Source organism: Babjeviella inositovora (genome assembly GCF_001661335.1).
Source record: "Babjeviella inositovora NRRL Y-12698 unplaced genomic scaffold BABINscaffold_2, whole genome shotgun sequence".
NCBI classification, from domain to species: domain Eukaryota; kingdom Fungi; phylum Ascomycota; class Pichiomycetes; order Serinales; genus Babjeviella; species Babjeviella inositovora.
In genome coordinates, this window is record NW_017566839.1 from 1,021,525 (window position 1) to 1,037,598 (window position 16,074).

The following is a 16,074-nucleotide window of genomic DNA, read 5'->3' on the forward strand; positions in this document are numbered from 1 at the left end:
GGGATAGATATCTCCCCATCTACACCAATCACCTCTTATCAAGTACCTAACATGTCACCCCTGTGTGGTCCAATCTCTAAACGCCTCATTAATGTCATACGCCTCGGCGCCCTCTCCAAACACCACCTCGGGCATGCGCTTGGCCAAGTCCAAAATTGTCTTGCCAAACTCGGAGTTGCACCAGGCGAACCACGGCCGTGAGTACGCCACACCACCTTTTGAATTCACGTTCACCGTTTCATGCATCAAGCCCAAGCCACCGGTGGTTTTTTTGAGCATTTCCAAGTTTTCCGCAATCTCTTCTGCGTTATCCGACGTCCGGATGCGCATAAGCGCCGCCATAGGCCACGCACTGTGGATTCCGACATGGGGGCCACCGATGGCCTCAAAGTACGATCCTGTCTGGTAGTACGGGTTTCCCCGCTTGCTGAGCACCATCTTGCGGGTATTTTGATACACGGTATCGGACCTGTCGAGGAAACCGAGGTCCGGAAGCGACAAAAGAGAAGGAATGTTGGCATCATCCATGTGCACCGTGCCGCCAAACCCGTCCACTTCATAGGCAAACACCTCACCAAAGACAGGGTGGTTCACCACTGCGTGGTCATAGATCCCCTGGCGGATCGTCTGGGCAAACTTCTGACACGCAGTAACGATCTTTGACACCTTCTCTGATTTTGACGCCTCTCTCAACATATCGGCCGTTTTAGTAAGCTCCACAGCCATGTGCGCGTTGGCGGGGACAAAGAGCTGCAAAATACACGCATCGTCAGAAGGCCTAAAGGCAGATCTGACCAATCCCGTGCCATAGTTGACAGGGTTTCCTGTCCCGGCAAGCGGTAATGTCTCTGAACCGATGTTGGTATCCCTCTGGAAGGTGTAGTAGAACGGATTGACCGCTCCATTTTCGTCGTAGGTCGCTACCGACTGGCGCGTGAGTACCTTCAACACCGTTTCCAAGGCCCTGAGCCACTCCTCCGTCACAAATGAGGCATCGCCAGTGCTGGCGTAATACTCGTTACTGAGAGTCAAGAACGACGCAAGCGAGTCGAGCTCCCATTTGCACTCAAACACAACCTTCCAGGGAACTTTAGGGAACACTTTGTCCGTCGAAGGCTTAGAGGGCTCTAACCCTGACCTCACAGGGGGTTGGAAGGCGTTGCAATATGGGCTGTTAAGCACAAATTGTGTCTGGGTAGCGATAGCGCTACGAATCAACTTCAGCAACGCCGGGTCGTAACGTGCAAGTGGTTGGTAGACCGAGAGCTGTCGCGCCGCGTCTCTGAGCCACTCCGCGTGGATGTCCCCGGTGACAATAAACGCCTCCGCCTCGGTTTTCCACAAAACAGTCGTGTCTAGGGTGTTTGGCAAGCAGTTTTCCACCAACCGCGCCAAATCCAGGTCGGGGATGCGCGAAACCAAGTCCGCAACCACCTTTTCCACCGCTTCCGAGGTGAAGGTCCGGCACCGCTCATCGGGTCTCATGTACGGCAACTCCAACGGCCCGTCGCTGTATGGGCCATGACGGGCTTGGGAATAATCCACGTAGTCAGGGCACGACTTGAAGTTGGAAAAAAAGGAGTTTGGCTTTGGTTTGTGCTCCGGCGCGGTCTTCTTTCCCTTGAACGGCGGTACCCGTGGAGCAACTTTGTTCATGTTCAGAACGTTATTTTTAAACGCAAATTTGTCTTTTGGCTGGACAGGCACAACTTGTGGTCTTTCCTCCCGTTCCTCAATGTTCAGATGGACGAACACATATACGATGGTCGCGAGCACCGCAAGCCACGCCGCCACGCTGAGCGGACGATACCGTTGGCCTCTGATCACCACCCAGCGGCGTTGTCTGTCAAATTGGATCATAATTTAACTGGTTCTTTAGAGGGATTAAATGGAAATAGGCGGTTTATGGATGATTTGTACGTTAATAGGGAGAACCATTGTAATCGTGACAGCTGAACGTGGGGATATATCCTGCAGGGTGTATTTACCATCAGTCAGGTGACTGGGATAAGCGTGAACCGAAGATGGTCCCTTTCATCGCTTATCTCAGTCCCGGAGCGCGACTGTATTTTTAAAGCTTTTATCAGGCCAAGCCTGAGACAGATGTGAAGGAAAGGTTCTAAAAGACCGGATCACCCATGGCCCCTTTCTAAATGTAGTTTTCAAATAGCGTTTCTCCGTGAGGGCTCCGTTTCAGCGCAGGGGTCCCCTAACCCACCACTGGTGGAGATATCTAACCCCGCCGCACACCCAGTTGATGTTTCCTTACATATCCTTTATTACGCTTTAATATACAATCCTAGTCCTCACTATTGGTTAATGTACCGGGCGATGGACTCGGCTGTCAGGCTAGAAGCGGTCTTGGCGGTCGACTCGAACGCCTGTTGGTAGCGGGCCTGCAAGTCGGCATCCGTCTTAGCGGTAACCTCACCGGCTCTGTCTTCCGGGAAGGTGTACACTCTCAGCGGGCCTTCGTCCTCGTCACGCGCAACCTCGCCGTCGTTCTCACCCGCCTCGACACTCTCAGTGTCGGACAAGACATCCACCTCGTCCCGGACAGGCTTTCCCTTGATGTCCAAGTCCTTCATCAACTTCAGGATCGATTTCTCCTTGCGGGCCTTTTCCTCCTCTTCCTTGTCCTTAATGATTCTTTCGCGCTCAGCTTTGTAGAACTCATTATACTCGTCCACCTTGTGGTCGACTGCATCTAAAAATTCGTCAAAGCCGTCGCCAGTGTACGCGGAAACGCCCACCACATCAAGCTGCGAGTAGAACTCCTCCAACATCAACGACATGGAGTTGACCAACGAATTCATGTACCCAGAAGATGTCCCGTCATCGTTGACCTCTGCGTCGTGTCTCAAAGCCTCCTGGAAAACCTCAAAGTCAGACATCCATTCCTTCGCAAAGTCCGCGCTCTGCACATCTGTTTTGTTGAAAACGATAATCATCGGCAACTTGGTCTTGTAGAGAATGGAGCATGCGTACAACATGTTGGAGATAAACGTGGTGGGCGACGAAGACCGTGGCGTATCAACAATGTATGCGATAATGGTCGGGAACGTGGATGCAAACGCTTCAGTTATGATAGCACCGGATGCGGACCAGATGAAACACTCGATCTGACCGGGCGTGTCGACGATCACGTTCAGAAAGCTCTCAGAACGCTTCTCCACCAACAGAATCACCTGGTCGATTTTGGTCGCAAAGAGGTTCAAGGACGTGACGATAGCCCCGTTAGGCCCAAGATTGTACTCCTCCATCACCTTCTTGTACTTGATAGAGTCGCGGATGTCGATGTTCGCGCCATAGGGCACCTTCAACACGGCGGGATCCAAGTTGATCACATACGGCGGCTCCTTCTTCGCATGCAAGTGCGAGTTCAAGCGTTGCATGAACGTGGTTTTGCCGGAGCCGGCCATTCCAATGCAGATAACAGTTGCTGGAGACATTGTGTGTGGAGTGAGAAGAGCAAAAGCAAATCCAGCAGTTTTGCTGCTGATATTTTTTTTTTTGCTCATCTTACTGTCTCACGCTGATTAAGCATGTATGTGCAGGATTTTCCGTAATGTTCTGTACGTCACCGTCCGTAGCGATTTGAAGCGAGAGGGGCAATTTTTGAATGTACATTAGGTTTTAAATTATTAGAATACTAATAAGCAGTGTAGCTATTTTTCTTGTCCAACTCTTTTCGACACAGTCGTTTTATACAAAAATTATAGAACATCGTAGGAAGTGTCGTACGTCTGGCGCACTGAATAGGCATATTCTCAGATCAAATTCTTAATATTGGAAGTGCCAGCTTTTTTTTTTTGTTTTTTTTTTATGGGGAAAGTATAATTTAAAGATTTGGTGACATTTGTCCGGCAATCAGCATTTTTTCATTCTTTGTATCAAAGGTTGAAGTCTCTCCATCAACCTCTCAATGAATACGATGGTACCTGGTTAGATATCCAGAGCTCGTTCTGTGGATAGCTACGCTCAGTTTGATGAAAAGCTGTGATCGGTGCAACGACTGTCATTACATGAGATTGCCCGTTCTCTTGTATGACATGTTATAATGTACATTTTCGCTCAGGCTGAACTGCTCTACGCAATCCTGCAAAACAAGAAATATAGTTTCGGAACCTCCCATTCTTTCACCATCAACTCCCCTTTAGTTAGGCTCTTCCATGGTAAAACGCCAAAACTCTGTCCTCGATATTATCAAACACAGCCGCACCGTTGTAAGACAAGATTTGGATATTTTCCAACTCAGCCTCGAAGAGCTTTTCTGGAGTAGGGCCACCCGGCATGGTGTTCAAGGTCGGCTGATTGGTCTGCATCATCTGCTGGGTGATGGTGTTGTCGCCCAAGATCAAATTGTAGATTGGTCTCAAGCCGAGTAAGTTGACAAAGTACCAACTGATAGATGAGACCCATCTGACGTCTAAATCCGGAGTCATGACACCGTTCTGAAGCATCGACTTGAAACGCAACGTCAACGGAAACGGTAACTTCATGATGACAAAGCCCGCAAAGAAAAAGTTAACCCACCACATGATCAACGTCTGCGGGACATAGTTCGCCATGTTGTTTTTAATCATCCCATACATCGCGTCCGACATGTTTGGGTCCGCCAACGGGTTAGCCGGCGAGGCATCTTCAACAATCGGCTCCGCTAAGTATTGCATCGACCTGAACGTCTGGATCAAGTACGCCTGTTTGGTTTCGAACTGCGCCTTTGTGAGCACGAGGTTGGCGTTGGTGCGGAATTGTGCACTCTTCTGCAAGTGTTGTCTAAAGGTTAGTAAGCTTTCGGCAGAAGTTTGAGTCGCAAGGGTTTTCAGATCTGAGAAATTAATGGCCATAGGGTTTTTAGGTAGGAAATTTGGTGAGTGACCGATATTTGGCTTACTTCTGAAGCCGGTCATCTAACTGCAAGAACAATAAATATCGCGCTTATCACACCCCATTGGCATAAATCACGGTTCTGACTCAATGTATACATACTGTTCTCTGACTTTCTTCCAGTCCAGAAGCTTCGGGGACGGCTGGAGCAACACCGTCACGTACTGACGCAACACCCCTACCATTACCATCACGAAGGAGATGGGCAAGAGCACCCAGTACTTCAAACTGGGGTCTAAGATCAAATCAGGCACACTCATACTATATCTCTTGGCTGTGGTTGGAATTGTAATGGAGACGGTGGATTTGCTACTGATATCCCGCCTGCCACCTGAGCCCATGGGGGTATCGTATCACGTGTAATGATATGCGAACGACCGTAGTGTAGGCCAAAAGCGACGATTTTATGAATACAGGTTTTAATAGTTTATGAATTTGTGAAAAGATCCTTAGAAGCGAGAGATATAACCAATGTGATGGATCAGATAGATATTTACATGGGACTATGTATCACTAAATCCGCAATAAAGGTATATCGGTAGTGCATACGTGGATTATAACCATAATATGGCTGGCTCCAGAAATGCTTACGATCTCTAAACGAGCTATGTAAATATTACTATGCCATTCTAGTTAGATTATATTTCCAGTGTACTAGCACTGTAGTTTGAATCATTTAAGACAATGAACGTGGTATGGTGAACCCACTTTCGGCTATGATGCACCCAGAATAAAAGTATAGTAAAGATACCCATCCTACATGAGGCTTTAGGATGGGAAATGCCGATAACTTATCAATTTCTGTAAAAAAAATCTTAGGGTTAACCGCCTCTTTGCATATCTAGCTCATGTCTAATTATCAATCAATTCTACCCGGTTATCTCGTTACCTACGTAGATATACTACAGCCTTCCGTGAATTAGTTCGGTGCATTCAAACATCGCACTCCTCGGGTTAATTATACCTGTTCTACAACATTTAGCGTATTTCCTCATTTTAGCTGATCACTCTCACCATGAATAGCTTCTACACCAACCATTGACATTATCATTATTCTTTAGACCCTAACCAAAGATACCCTCCTCCATGGAATCCGGGATGGTCCTTTGCCCATAGACCCCCTCCCAGCTTACCGGCTTGAGCCACTGGGCAGACTCAAGCTGCAATACATCCACTACCTTGCTAGCTAACGCCTCCGCGTCTCGGAAGTTATCGCCCTCGTATACGTATGTGAGCAATGCCGTCACCTTGAGCACATGGCTGGCATCGGTGCCCAGGGCACTCAGTTCGCGCAAGCCCCTCATGACGAACCGCGTGTACAACGAGCTGTGCTGCAACTTTTCCTCTTCCAGCGATAATTCGTCGCTGTGAAGCTTCAATCCGCCGAGTCTCGCGGTCAAGCTGAGGTTTATCTCTGTTTCGTAGAGCTCAAACGTCGACGGAGTCTGTGCGTCCTCCGGCGCACGCGCGCCAAAGTACTCATCCCAGGGCGTGTCGCGCATGAGAAGCCCCGCGTCGGACGAATCGAGAATCACCACTCTGGCGAACTTTTCCGACTCAATTAGCGGAAGGATAACCTCTTTGACAAAGTTTCCCAAATGGCCAGACAACACGGGCGATCTTTGCTGGATAGTTGCGACGTTGAGCGTTTTGCAGTAGTACAATTCCAAGGAATACGAGACTCCGTCTGCGGCCGCGCCCGTCGTGTCGCGCGGCGACGCAAATGGGTAGAGGTATCTGCCGCTCAATACCCGCACCTTCTGGAACAGGTACGTGTGAATGAGTAAATCGGTCGCCAATTGCGGAACATTCCCGATCGCCACTGTAGGAATAATAAGTGTGGTGTTGTCAAGCATCTGTGGTGGGGCAGGAACGGGTCTAGGGAGGAGAAATATTAGATCGAGATTCAGATCTGGGGGCAATTCCCCGATGGCGATATAGTAATAAAACTGACATGCAGCCGGGTAAAGTACTATGTGCAGGACAGTTAGTCTTCTGTGGTGTGGCCAGACAATAAAAGTTGGAGAGGCTGGAATAAAAAATAGTTGTCGGTTTTAAAGTATTTATGGGGGGTTAAATGGATATTTCTAACCGTTTGAATGAGATTTTAGTAATTGGTGAGAATGTCATTGTACATGTGTAGTTCTTGAACGAACGTAAAAGGCTAAACAATAACTCCAGTTTTTGAAATCGGTACTGTTTTGTATTTTTTTGTGGTTATGAAGCTGTTATACATTATTAGAAGGAGATGTACATTGTAGATAACCCCTCAAGTGGTTGTATTAGTACTAGGTCTCAGATAATTTCCCCGCTTTCGGAGGGGCGTTTGAGTATATCCTTTTTACTTATTGTGCAATTAGTCAGCCGTCTGTATCAACTAGCTGGCTACATCAAATTTATGCCTTTAGGCGTTATGAAAAATTAATTATATGCATGATATGTATATGAGTCGATGCAATGTTATAATGCCTTCCAGTAGGCCAAGATGATGACGACGAAGGAGAACAAGAGCATCTTGAGCGACAATAGCGGGGATTGTGAAGCTCCGGATAGTTGGAGCGTGCTTGGACCAGCCAATGGTTCTTTTTTAACCAATTCTGGAGATGAGGGCGTTGCCACTTCGAGAGTGGGTAAACTGAGTGGATCAACGTCAACCTCTGAAATCTCTGTTGGTGTAGGGGTATTTGGTGAGATGGTCTGTGAGGAAACAGGGATATAAGGGGTGACCGTCTTCGTTGGAACAGCTGTTTTTCCAGAAATGGGATTGGTTTTATTCATCTTTGTAAGGATTTTGGTAGCATCCCTGTTTGAAGGGGCTTTTAATCCCCCATCAATGTTTGATTTGAAAGGTCTTTCACCTGTATCCTCTTTGACAGCTTCTGGGATTTTCTGGGTTTCTTGGGCTTTCTTTTCCACTGGTGCAAGGGTAATGCTGGAAGGTTTCTCATTGACAGCTTCTGGGATTTCCTGAGTTTCTTGAGTTTCCTCTTCCACTGGCGCAAGGGTAATGTAGGAAGACTCTCCTTTGACAGCTTCTGGGGCTTCCTCTTTTGCCCTCTGTCTGTTGCGTTTTTTGGTGCTCCAAAGCTCCTTTACCCCCGTCTTAATATACTCCAAGTCTTCGTTGAGACCCCTTATATCCACTATATGTCCCTCGTACTCGTGGTACAACCCCTCCAAGCGGTCGAGGTCACGTCGTGACTCCCGTTCCAACAGAAGAAGACTGCGGGAGATGCTGTCGAAATTGCGGTGGATCTGCAGATGTGTATGCTCAAGGTCTAAAAGTAGCTTCTTCACCTGGCGCACCGCGATGCTTGACTGGTATTTTGGTACCGGAGAGAAGGAAGCAATAGACGCGTGTCGCTGGGAACGAAATGGAAACGGATCTGAGACCTGATCCAGCTCGCTGTGCAAATCTGGCGTCGACTGTGAACGCAAGTGGCTTGGGCCTTTGGACCGCTTTGTAGGTGATGGGCACGGCGAACTCATGGGGGAAGGAGATGAGGAACCAAACGGATTTTCTTCAAGCATCCGAAAGTTGATTCGGTTACCCGTAAGGGTTGCAAAGTCATCTAAGGGTTTCAGTATCGGCGTAGAAAGCACGTGTGAGAGATTTTCAAAGGCTTTATCGATTTCGCTGATTGCAGAGGATACCTGGCGCTGGGGAGACAGTTCAAAGGTAAGTTCCCCCAGCCTTTTCATCTCCCGTGGTAATTTTTTCATCAGCCTTTCTACTCCTGGTACTTCCCTTTCTATCAATTCCTCTGATATTTCCGAAAGAATATATTTAGAATCGCATATCTCATCAAACAATAGAAGGAAGTCACCCTTGGAAAGCATCAATTCGCCGTTTTCCTGACAAAACGTCTGAATCTCCAGTGCCGCGTTCTCGCTGAGAAGATCCCCCTGTGAAATACCAAGATAGGTTTCAAAGCGAGAAATGAGATCCGGGATTAATGACGACGGAAGCCGAGTTTGCGATCCTGGGGCAAGCTCGCTCCAGAGCTCGTCGAAAAGTGTTACCGAGTCATTGGTATCGGAGCTTATGCTCCTGGGATGGGGAAGGATAGCTGTGGGCATCTCAATGGAGATGCAATGCTTATTCTAAATGCAGAAGTTTGGAATATTTATCGCATTCCAAGGTACGGAAAGTGAATAGAAGGTACGCTGGAGGAACACATCTCCCAATACATTTTCAACTCAGACTCGTGGCTTCCGTACAGGTCACCCCACATGCCCCGCTCTCTCCGATGAGTCAGTTTTTTGTTCCACTAAAAGCTATTGAGGTGAATTATAGAACTTTTCATTTGAGTTTGGGGACCAAATTATCTCTAATCTTTTTTCATTATAGTATTAGAGGCCCTTATAATCCCCCACACCAGCCAACATTTCTCTTGAACGAAGCATGACCCGAAAAGTTTAATAGCCGGCATGTAAAACATATCAAGCTCTATCTGTACAGTCGTCCACTCAGCATTTCCATAGCAATTTATGACAACACATCAATAGAAGTTTTTATTCTGGTCCGAGTGAGGGTCTAAATATCCCAATATAAATTTAGCAGGCTCCAGGTTTGTCTTGCCAATAAAGTTCGTGTATGGCTGTTAAGCACAATGCATGACACAGTTTGATAGTCTATTCCAATGATATCCCTACGGATTCCAGTCTCGGACAAGAGGTCTGAACTTGGAAGAGTCGTAAATTCGTCATTGCCGTACAGCGGGGCCCCTTCCACGCTGAGTCGGGACTCTGGGAGCGTAATCCTACCTAGACGTACTAGTGGACAAACGGAAAAACGCTAACCAATTCAATTTTGTCGCCCGAAATTTAAAAGTTCAAGTATAATATATGATGGCTGTGCTATATTGAATCGATCGGCCCATATATATTGTAGATATTTTATTTTATCAACACATGACAACTGGGTCCGAATTGTTGACTGAGACGCAGGCCAATTGTTGAGCTAGATCAGAACCTGCACACAGGCGCATGTAAACACGACATAACTGCGAGATGACACATCCTGCATGCTGCCCCTGCGCGTGCCAGCTTTTTGTTACGATGCATGGTACCTAAGCCACTGGTCTAGCCATAAACGGAAAAGGGTGACTTGATCGTAGGAGGAATTGTCCGTATGCAATTATTTGAAAATCTTTTTAAAAAATCATTATATGGGGTTTATAGTTCATTGCTTAGTTATTAGTATTCCTTTTAGCCTGGACCAAATGGGTGAGATGTGCACGAAGCTGTACAACCCAGCATATTCGGTTGAAACGTCATCAATACCTAAGGCTGAGCAGAAACCACTTATTTATTTTTTTTGCAACCGTTCGGATTTGAGTAAATAAGCAAAGTCTCATGGTTTACTATCTGGAGCGAAACATAGATTTAAAATAAAGAAACGGTTACCGCTCACCTCATTAAGTCGTTAAGTTGTTGATTTCAAAGAGCACAAGGCAAGACCTACGCACGCTCAACCAAAGTACAGACACAAAAATCAGGCAAGATCAAGCTCTTTCGCTTCAAAACGCATTGGAAGGAATCGCTTGCTTCTTGCTTCCAAAGCTCGGGCTTACCCGGCCATCATCGTCATCATCGTCATCGTCATATTCATCCCAGCTCTTGTGGAACTTGAACCAGCTGGTTGATTTTATAGGCACAGAGGTGGAAGTGGGCGAGGCCACCTCGGAGTGGATCGTTGGCAAGAATGACACGGGTCTGGAAAACTCTGGAGTGGTGACGCCACTTCCATGGTCCGCCAAAGAGGTCAACTTGCCAGCGGCTGTCTCCCCCAATCCCGGTCTGGTGTTGGACGCAGCAGAATGCGACTGACGGCGGTTGGGAGGGATGTACAAGTTTCTCTCGGAGTTGAGCGAAACAGTAGGAACCGCGTGTGGGATTTGGATCAGAGGCATGGCTCCGTTCCGCGGAGGCGACGTGGCTCCAAGAAACGCCTGGGTCTGGTGTCTTCCGTTAAATCTGTGATTTGCGTTGAATCTCAGCAGCTCATGCAGCGCTGAGGAGTGGGGTCTCTCCCTGTCAAAGTCGGGGATCTTCTTCACCACCCCGTTGGGCTTCTTGAAGACCGAATCCTTATCGTCGGACCTGAACACATGCAGGTTTATCGCCCCATCGTGGTGGGATCCCATCAAAGTAGACGAAATACTCTGGAAGTATGGCTCCCCGTGGGCCTCATGGTGGTACTCCTGTGTTCTCGCGTACTTATCGCCGTAGATGGGCATCCCAGACCCCCCGTTCAACGAGGTCTGGCCAAGGTGAGAGGAAAGCTCATTAGCACTAGCTTCAAAATCATCCTCTAACAAGAACACTTCATCGTCCAAATCGTAATCGTGATGAGGCTTGTCCTCTTCGATTGGACCCGTAACGTTGAGCAACGGCGATCTGAGGTTTGGTGGCACATACTTTCCACTGGAGCTGGGAGGGTAGATGATCCCAAGCGACGCTCTACGAGCGTGGGGGTTCGACTCCCTCGGAACCAGGGACTGGACGTTCACAAAGTTGCTCGGACGGCACTGAGAGCTACGCCGAGAGGAGTGCGAGTTGGAGTACGAGTTGGAGTGCGAGTGCGAGCTTCTTCTGCCAGAGGTTTCACCAGGGAACCACTCTCTGCGTCTGGCCCCATCCTTGACATTCACGGTGCTGAACCCAGAAGTATTCCCGTTGTACGAGCCGCTGTAGCTGGTATTACCAGTATTGTTGGCCTTACGGTTACGGTTCCACGGACGACGCTTCCAGTTGCGGGGCTGTTTGAAGGGCTTCACAAACGAGTTTGGCACGCCCGCCACGGTCTCCTTATTCTGGTCAATCTTGTCCATATAGCGGTTGAATACCGACTTGGGGGTGAAGTGGTCCTGAAGGTTGTAGTTGTTGCCATTGTTGATGTTGATACCCTTGGACGGGTATGGGTTGTTGATATTGGGACGGTAAACGCCGGTGGGGCGAGTAGAGGGAATGGCAAGAGGCTTCCGGGAGTTACGGATAAACTTTGCCACGGGCGAAGTTGCCATTTCAATTGGTTGGCTCTCATTCGGTGGAACTGCCAAGTGAGTGTCGCCTGAAGCGTCGCCCTGAGTCATTAGTGGAGCCGAAAGATCGGTAAACACATTGTCCTCGATCTCGGACATTTCGTGGTCAATCGTAAAGTTCTCCACATGCAACAACTCGGTACGCATGCTCGCCAAATCACGGTTCTCCGGGTCCAACGTCAACGAGTAGCGAAGCACACCAAACATGTCGTACGACATATTAGCAAACATGTCAAACAAGAAGTCACGGTTGGCGCTGAAAAGCACAAAGGACTTGTCGGATGCGTTGGCGGCCTGGAACGGGTTCTTATGAAACACCACGTTCAACATACAGACCCCCAACGCCCATATGTCCACCTTGGATGCGTCATACTCCTCAAGGTTGGTGTCATCAAAGAGTTCCGGGGCCATGTACCGCTCGCTGCCAATGTCAAAATCGGTGCACATCTTTTGGGTGGTGGCCAACCCCCAGTCCGTCAACTTGACCGTCCAGTCGTCGGAGATCAAGATGTTTTCTGGCTTAATATCTCTGTGGAAGATGTTGTGGCTGTGCACAAACTCAATTCCATCCATGAGTTGGCACATAACGTCAATGACGTCGGAAGTGGCAGACGGCCCCACATCCAGGCGGATCGCCTCGTATAAGTCACCACGCGCGCAGTACTCGAGCACAATATAGGCATCGAAGTGGTCGTAGAGCGCGGTGATGTTGGGGTGCTTGTCACCAATGATCTTCAAGATTTCAATCTCGTGCTTCGCTTCACGGAGCACATATGAGTAGTGTCTGGTCTTGTTGGAGGTGTTGGTTTGCTTCCGTGAGCCGTCGGAGCCGTCTTCCTTAGGCTTGGTGGCATCCCGCGAGCTCAGGTTGGGGTTTTCGGTGATGTACTTCACCGCAACAAGGCGATTATCGTGCTTGGCGTCTTGTGCCAAAGTGACAATCCCGTATGACCCTTCACTGATGTTGGAAACCTTTCGGTACTGGCCTCTCAAGAGACCGCCCGCCTTGTAGTTTTTGTATTCCGTCAGCATCGTAGAGTTTCTGTGGCACGTTCGGTCAGATATTGGTGCCACGAATCAGTCGACGAAGGATTGTATTGCAAAGGCGTGTATTGGTCTGATAAGCCCAACGAGTCTCACGCCAATGAAGGTAACGAGTATCCGATGAGATTCTCAGTCAAAAAAAAATGATGTGGTGATCAAAAAGGAGCGACGTTTTTGGTAATCAGTCAATGACTCCAGGTTTCTCAACTGTGGGTTTGGCTGCTTTCTGAGAAGTACCAGAATAGCAAGATAATCGATGGTTCCTGAAGTGAACTGGAAGATGGGTATGCAGAGGGGATTCTGTCAGGCTCTATTTCTCAATAAGGCCGGCAGAAAATGCAGAGATGTATGCGAGGTGTTTAGGGACTAAACAGTCAGCGGCTGGGAGAGGAGATCAAGCAAGTGACTGATCTGATAGCACGGCAGAAACGATGTGGGCGGGATGTTTGTCTGGGGGTATTTTAGCGGTTAAAGTTGGGAAAAAACAGCGGATGGGCTCACCTGGCTCACTTTCAAGTCTCACGTATGGGTATAACGGCAGTGTGGATGAGATGTTCGGGGTGGTATCTAGGTGTGGAGGTGTAGCGCTACCGTTTAATTAAGGTTGGCATATGTTAGTGTTGTCACAAGTCGCCATAGTGACTTCACGCTGCTGACATAATCGTGACACGTGATCTGTCTGAATGAGTGGGCCGGCCAAACCCTGCAGCCGAGGTTCCCAAGGCGAGCTTTAGGAACGTCCGGGCGGTCATTGCTTGACTGGTAATTAGAGCCCACCAAATTTCTTTGGATACCATTTTTTTCACGCGTGACGGTTCGGACTACTCGGGATTTCTTAGCACAAAATTTGGTGCCCAACTCTAACTCTGATTGGAACTCCAATCCGAATTCGTAAACTATGCGGCTCTCTATACTTCTAATCCAAAATTTGTATCTATAATCAGATATTTAGGATTTGAAATTGGCTCTTATAGTTCAGTTTTGGTTATATATTATGCTTATCAGTGCAAATAATCTTTGTGCTGCCGGGTCCTGGAGCTTTTAGCATATTCGATGTGGCTGTACAATCTCGTGAACGTTTCGCTCGACGGTTCCCACATAAACAACACTCCCAATATTTTCCTTATACTTTTCATACTTCTGAACTCCTCTATTTGCTGCGAGCTATCTATGTTATATAATATTATTTCTGCTTCTATATAACGTGTCTGTCTGTGTGTACCTATATCCTATCGTCCATATACATCCGAATCCCGGATTGGCATATTTTATATCTCCGACTTCCCGTCTAAGCTCACGGGCATGGAGGGGCGCGTGCTTTCAATTGCATATCTCTATTGGTCAACTATCTCTGGTTAACCGTCCTCGGCTCGTTTACTTCACGACATAAATACGAATACATTCTCTTAAAACTTAGTACTCTTCAGCGACAAAAACCAACTTTTCGCCGCTGGTCTTTCCCTCCTTCAACAAGTTCATGGCAGCGTTGGCCGCCTTCAACCCGCCGGGAAGGATCTTGATTGGGGCATGCTTGATGTCGCCGCTGCTGACACGCTCGACAGACCACTTCATGAAGTTTCTAAAGTCTTTGACCAATTCCTCGGAAGTTTGTATCACTAACCCACCTCTTAAGTTGACTGGCAATCCGATGGCAACGTAAGATAAGGACGCGGTAATGGTGACGTTGGCCTTCAAATTCTTCACCTCGCTGGCTTTCTTAAACAACAAATTGTCGACGAGCGCAGTGGCGGAGTCTGCGACGGCGTCATGAGTCTGTTGGATGGTGGTATCGCTGCCCACAGTGTCGAGCGCTCTAACAATGTCTTCTCCACCATACTTCTTAATCTGTTCAATGACATTAGCCTCTCCGTAGTTGAAACAAGCTTCGGCACCCAACTTCTTCAAGGAGTCGTGGTGCTTCCCGGAGGCGGTGGCAATGACTCTCCAGCCCAACAACTTGGCGATCTGGATGGCCAAGATACCGGTCGCGGTGGCACCGCCCCAAACCAAGAAGATCTTGCCGGCAGGTGCGGGCACGTCCGGGGACAACTTCAAAAAGTGAGAGAAGGAAAGGGAGACGGTGACAACCCCCAAGCTCATACTGGCAGCACTCTCGAAAGAGTCTACCGGTCCACCCGGAATGTGTTCTGCGCCAGATGCCGGAGCAACGTGCTTCAACGGCTTTTTGTACTTGATAGCCAAGTGCTGGTCGGCAAGACAAAATTGGGCAAAGGCACCGCATTGTGGGGTCTCCCAGTAGGCACCGTGGATGAAAACAGATACATAGTCCCCAACCTTGAAGTTGGTGACGTTGGAGCCAACGGCAGCAACGGTCCCAGAGGCGTCAGTACCGACAATACAGCCCTGGTCAGCCCACTTCAAGACAATGTGCTTCCAATCGGTTGGGTTAGCGGCATAGGCCTCAGTCTTGACCAAAATCTGGTCAGCTTCCGGTAACACAACCGGGACCTGCTCGAGAGAGGACAAGTCTTTGCCCTCGACATCGACATTGGCAACACAGGCGTACTGGGTAGAAGGAAGAGACATTTAGTTGGTGCTTGTATCAAGTTGACTTTAGAAGCTATTGAAAAGAAAAGGTTATCCCTGTTCGGGGAATTAGGGATTTCATCGAAGCTATATATACCGAAGCGCATTGTGCATGAAACCGAGGCGGACGAGTAGCCTGCATCTGGCGGTATTAGTAATCGGAAAGCCGAGTGCAGGATAAATTCTCTCAAAAGCAGCAGTATTAAGCCTGTATACAGATAAACCCTCGGAACATGCATATAGTGATGCATGAAAGCAAGGCTCGAAAGAGAGTCACCGGAATAGAATTACTGTGAGATGGCGTTCCGCGAATTGTTTAAGAGGGATTTGATTTCGGGTATTTTCGCTACTGTCTGTGTTACGAGTTTGGTGTTCCAATGACTGTAAAAGGGTAAGGTGAGAACAGTAAAATGTATCAATCCAGGCTCAACAAATCCGTACTGACGATAGAATTTCTCGGGTGTCGGGGACACTATCCACGTACCCTGGCCACTGCGCACCTTGCTAGTCATGGTCTTAGCTGATAGACTTCAGGGGCCGTGTAACG

General features: G+C 48.2%; 6 protein-coding genes across 6 annotated transcripts; all 6 read right to left on the reverse strand.

The window, feature by feature from the left end:
* Nucleotides 1–54: 54 nt before the first annotated feature.
* On the reverse strand, nt 55–1,656 carry BABINDRAFT_31863 (uncharacterized protein; the record flags this gene model as incomplete). Its single annotated transcript, XM_019131563.1, has 1 exon — nt 55–1,656. The coding sequence occupies one exon, from the start codon at nt 1,654–1,656 to the stop codon at nt 55–57; it is 1,602 nt and encodes a 533-aa protein (XP_018987166.1).
* Nucleotides 1,657–2,309: 653 nt separating this feature from the next.
* Nucleotides 2,310–3,452, reverse strand: BABINDRAFT_6482 (GTPase; the record flags this gene model as incomplete). Its single annotated transcript, XM_019132438.1, has 1 exon — nt 2,310–3,452. One exon carries the CDS (start codon nt 3,450–3,452, stop codon nt 2,310–2,312), a length of 1,143 nt encoding a protein of 380 aa, XP_018987167.1.
* A 352-nt stretch (nt 3,453–3,804) lies between these two features.
* On the reverse strand, nt 3,805–5,026 carry BABINDRAFT_160071 (uncharacterized protein). Its single transcript, XM_019128039.1, has one exon. It carries the CDS (start codon nt 4,911–4,913, stop codon nt 4,161–4,163), a length of 753 nt encoding a protein of 250 aa, XP_018987168.1. The 5' UTR covers nt 4,914–5,026; the 3' UTR covers nt 3,805–4,160.
* Nucleotides 5,027–5,802: 776 nt separating this feature from the next.
* BABINDRAFT_160072 (uncharacterized protein) lies at nt 5,803–6,792 on the reverse strand. Its single transcript, XM_019128040.1, has one exon. The coding sequence runs from the start codon at nt 6,744–6,746 to the stop codon at nt 5,955–5,957; it is 792 nt and encodes a 263-aa protein (XP_018987169.1). The 5' UTR covers nt 6,747–6,792; the 3' UTR covers nt 5,803–5,954.
* A 558-nt stretch (nt 6,793–7,350) lies between these two features.
* KSP1 (putative serine/threonine protein kinase) lies at nt 7,351–12,968 on the reverse strand (the record flags this gene model as incomplete). Its single annotated transcript, XM_019132439.1, has 3 exons — nt 7,351–8,462; nt 8,718–8,941; nt 10,420–12,968. The coding sequence occupies 3 exons, from the start codon at nt 12,966–12,968 to the stop codon at nt 7,351–7,353; spliced, it is 3,885 nt and encodes a 1,294-aa protein (XP_018987170.1).
* Nucleotides 12,969–14,125: 1,157 nt separating this feature from the next.
* Nucleotides 14,126–15,576, reverse strand: BABINDRAFT_160075 (zinc-binding alcohol dehydrogenase family protein). Its single transcript, XM_019128041.1, has one exon. The coding sequence runs from the start codon at nt 15,525–15,527 to the stop codon at nt 14,394–14,396; it is 1,134 nt and encodes a 377-aa protein (XP_018987171.1). The 5' UTR covers nt 15,528–15,576; the 3' UTR covers nt 14,126–14,393.
* Nucleotides 15,577–16,074: the final 498 nt, after the last annotated feature.

What these genes read in the sequence shown, in the direction of transcription:
- BABINDRAFT_160071 (XM_019128039.1), bottom strand. Translation starts at nt 4,913, where the DNA reads ATGACCGGCTTCAGAAGTAAGCCAAATATCGGTCACTCACCAAATTTC.
- BABINDRAFT_160072 (XM_019128040.1), bottom strand. Translation starts at nt 6,746, where the DNA reads ATGCTTGACAACACCACACTTATTATTCCTACAGTGGCGATCGGGAAT.
- BABINDRAFT_160075 (XM_019128041.1), bottom strand. Translation starts at nt 15,527, where the DNA reads ATGTCTCTTCCTTCTACCCAGTACGCCTGTGTTGCCAATGTCGATGTC.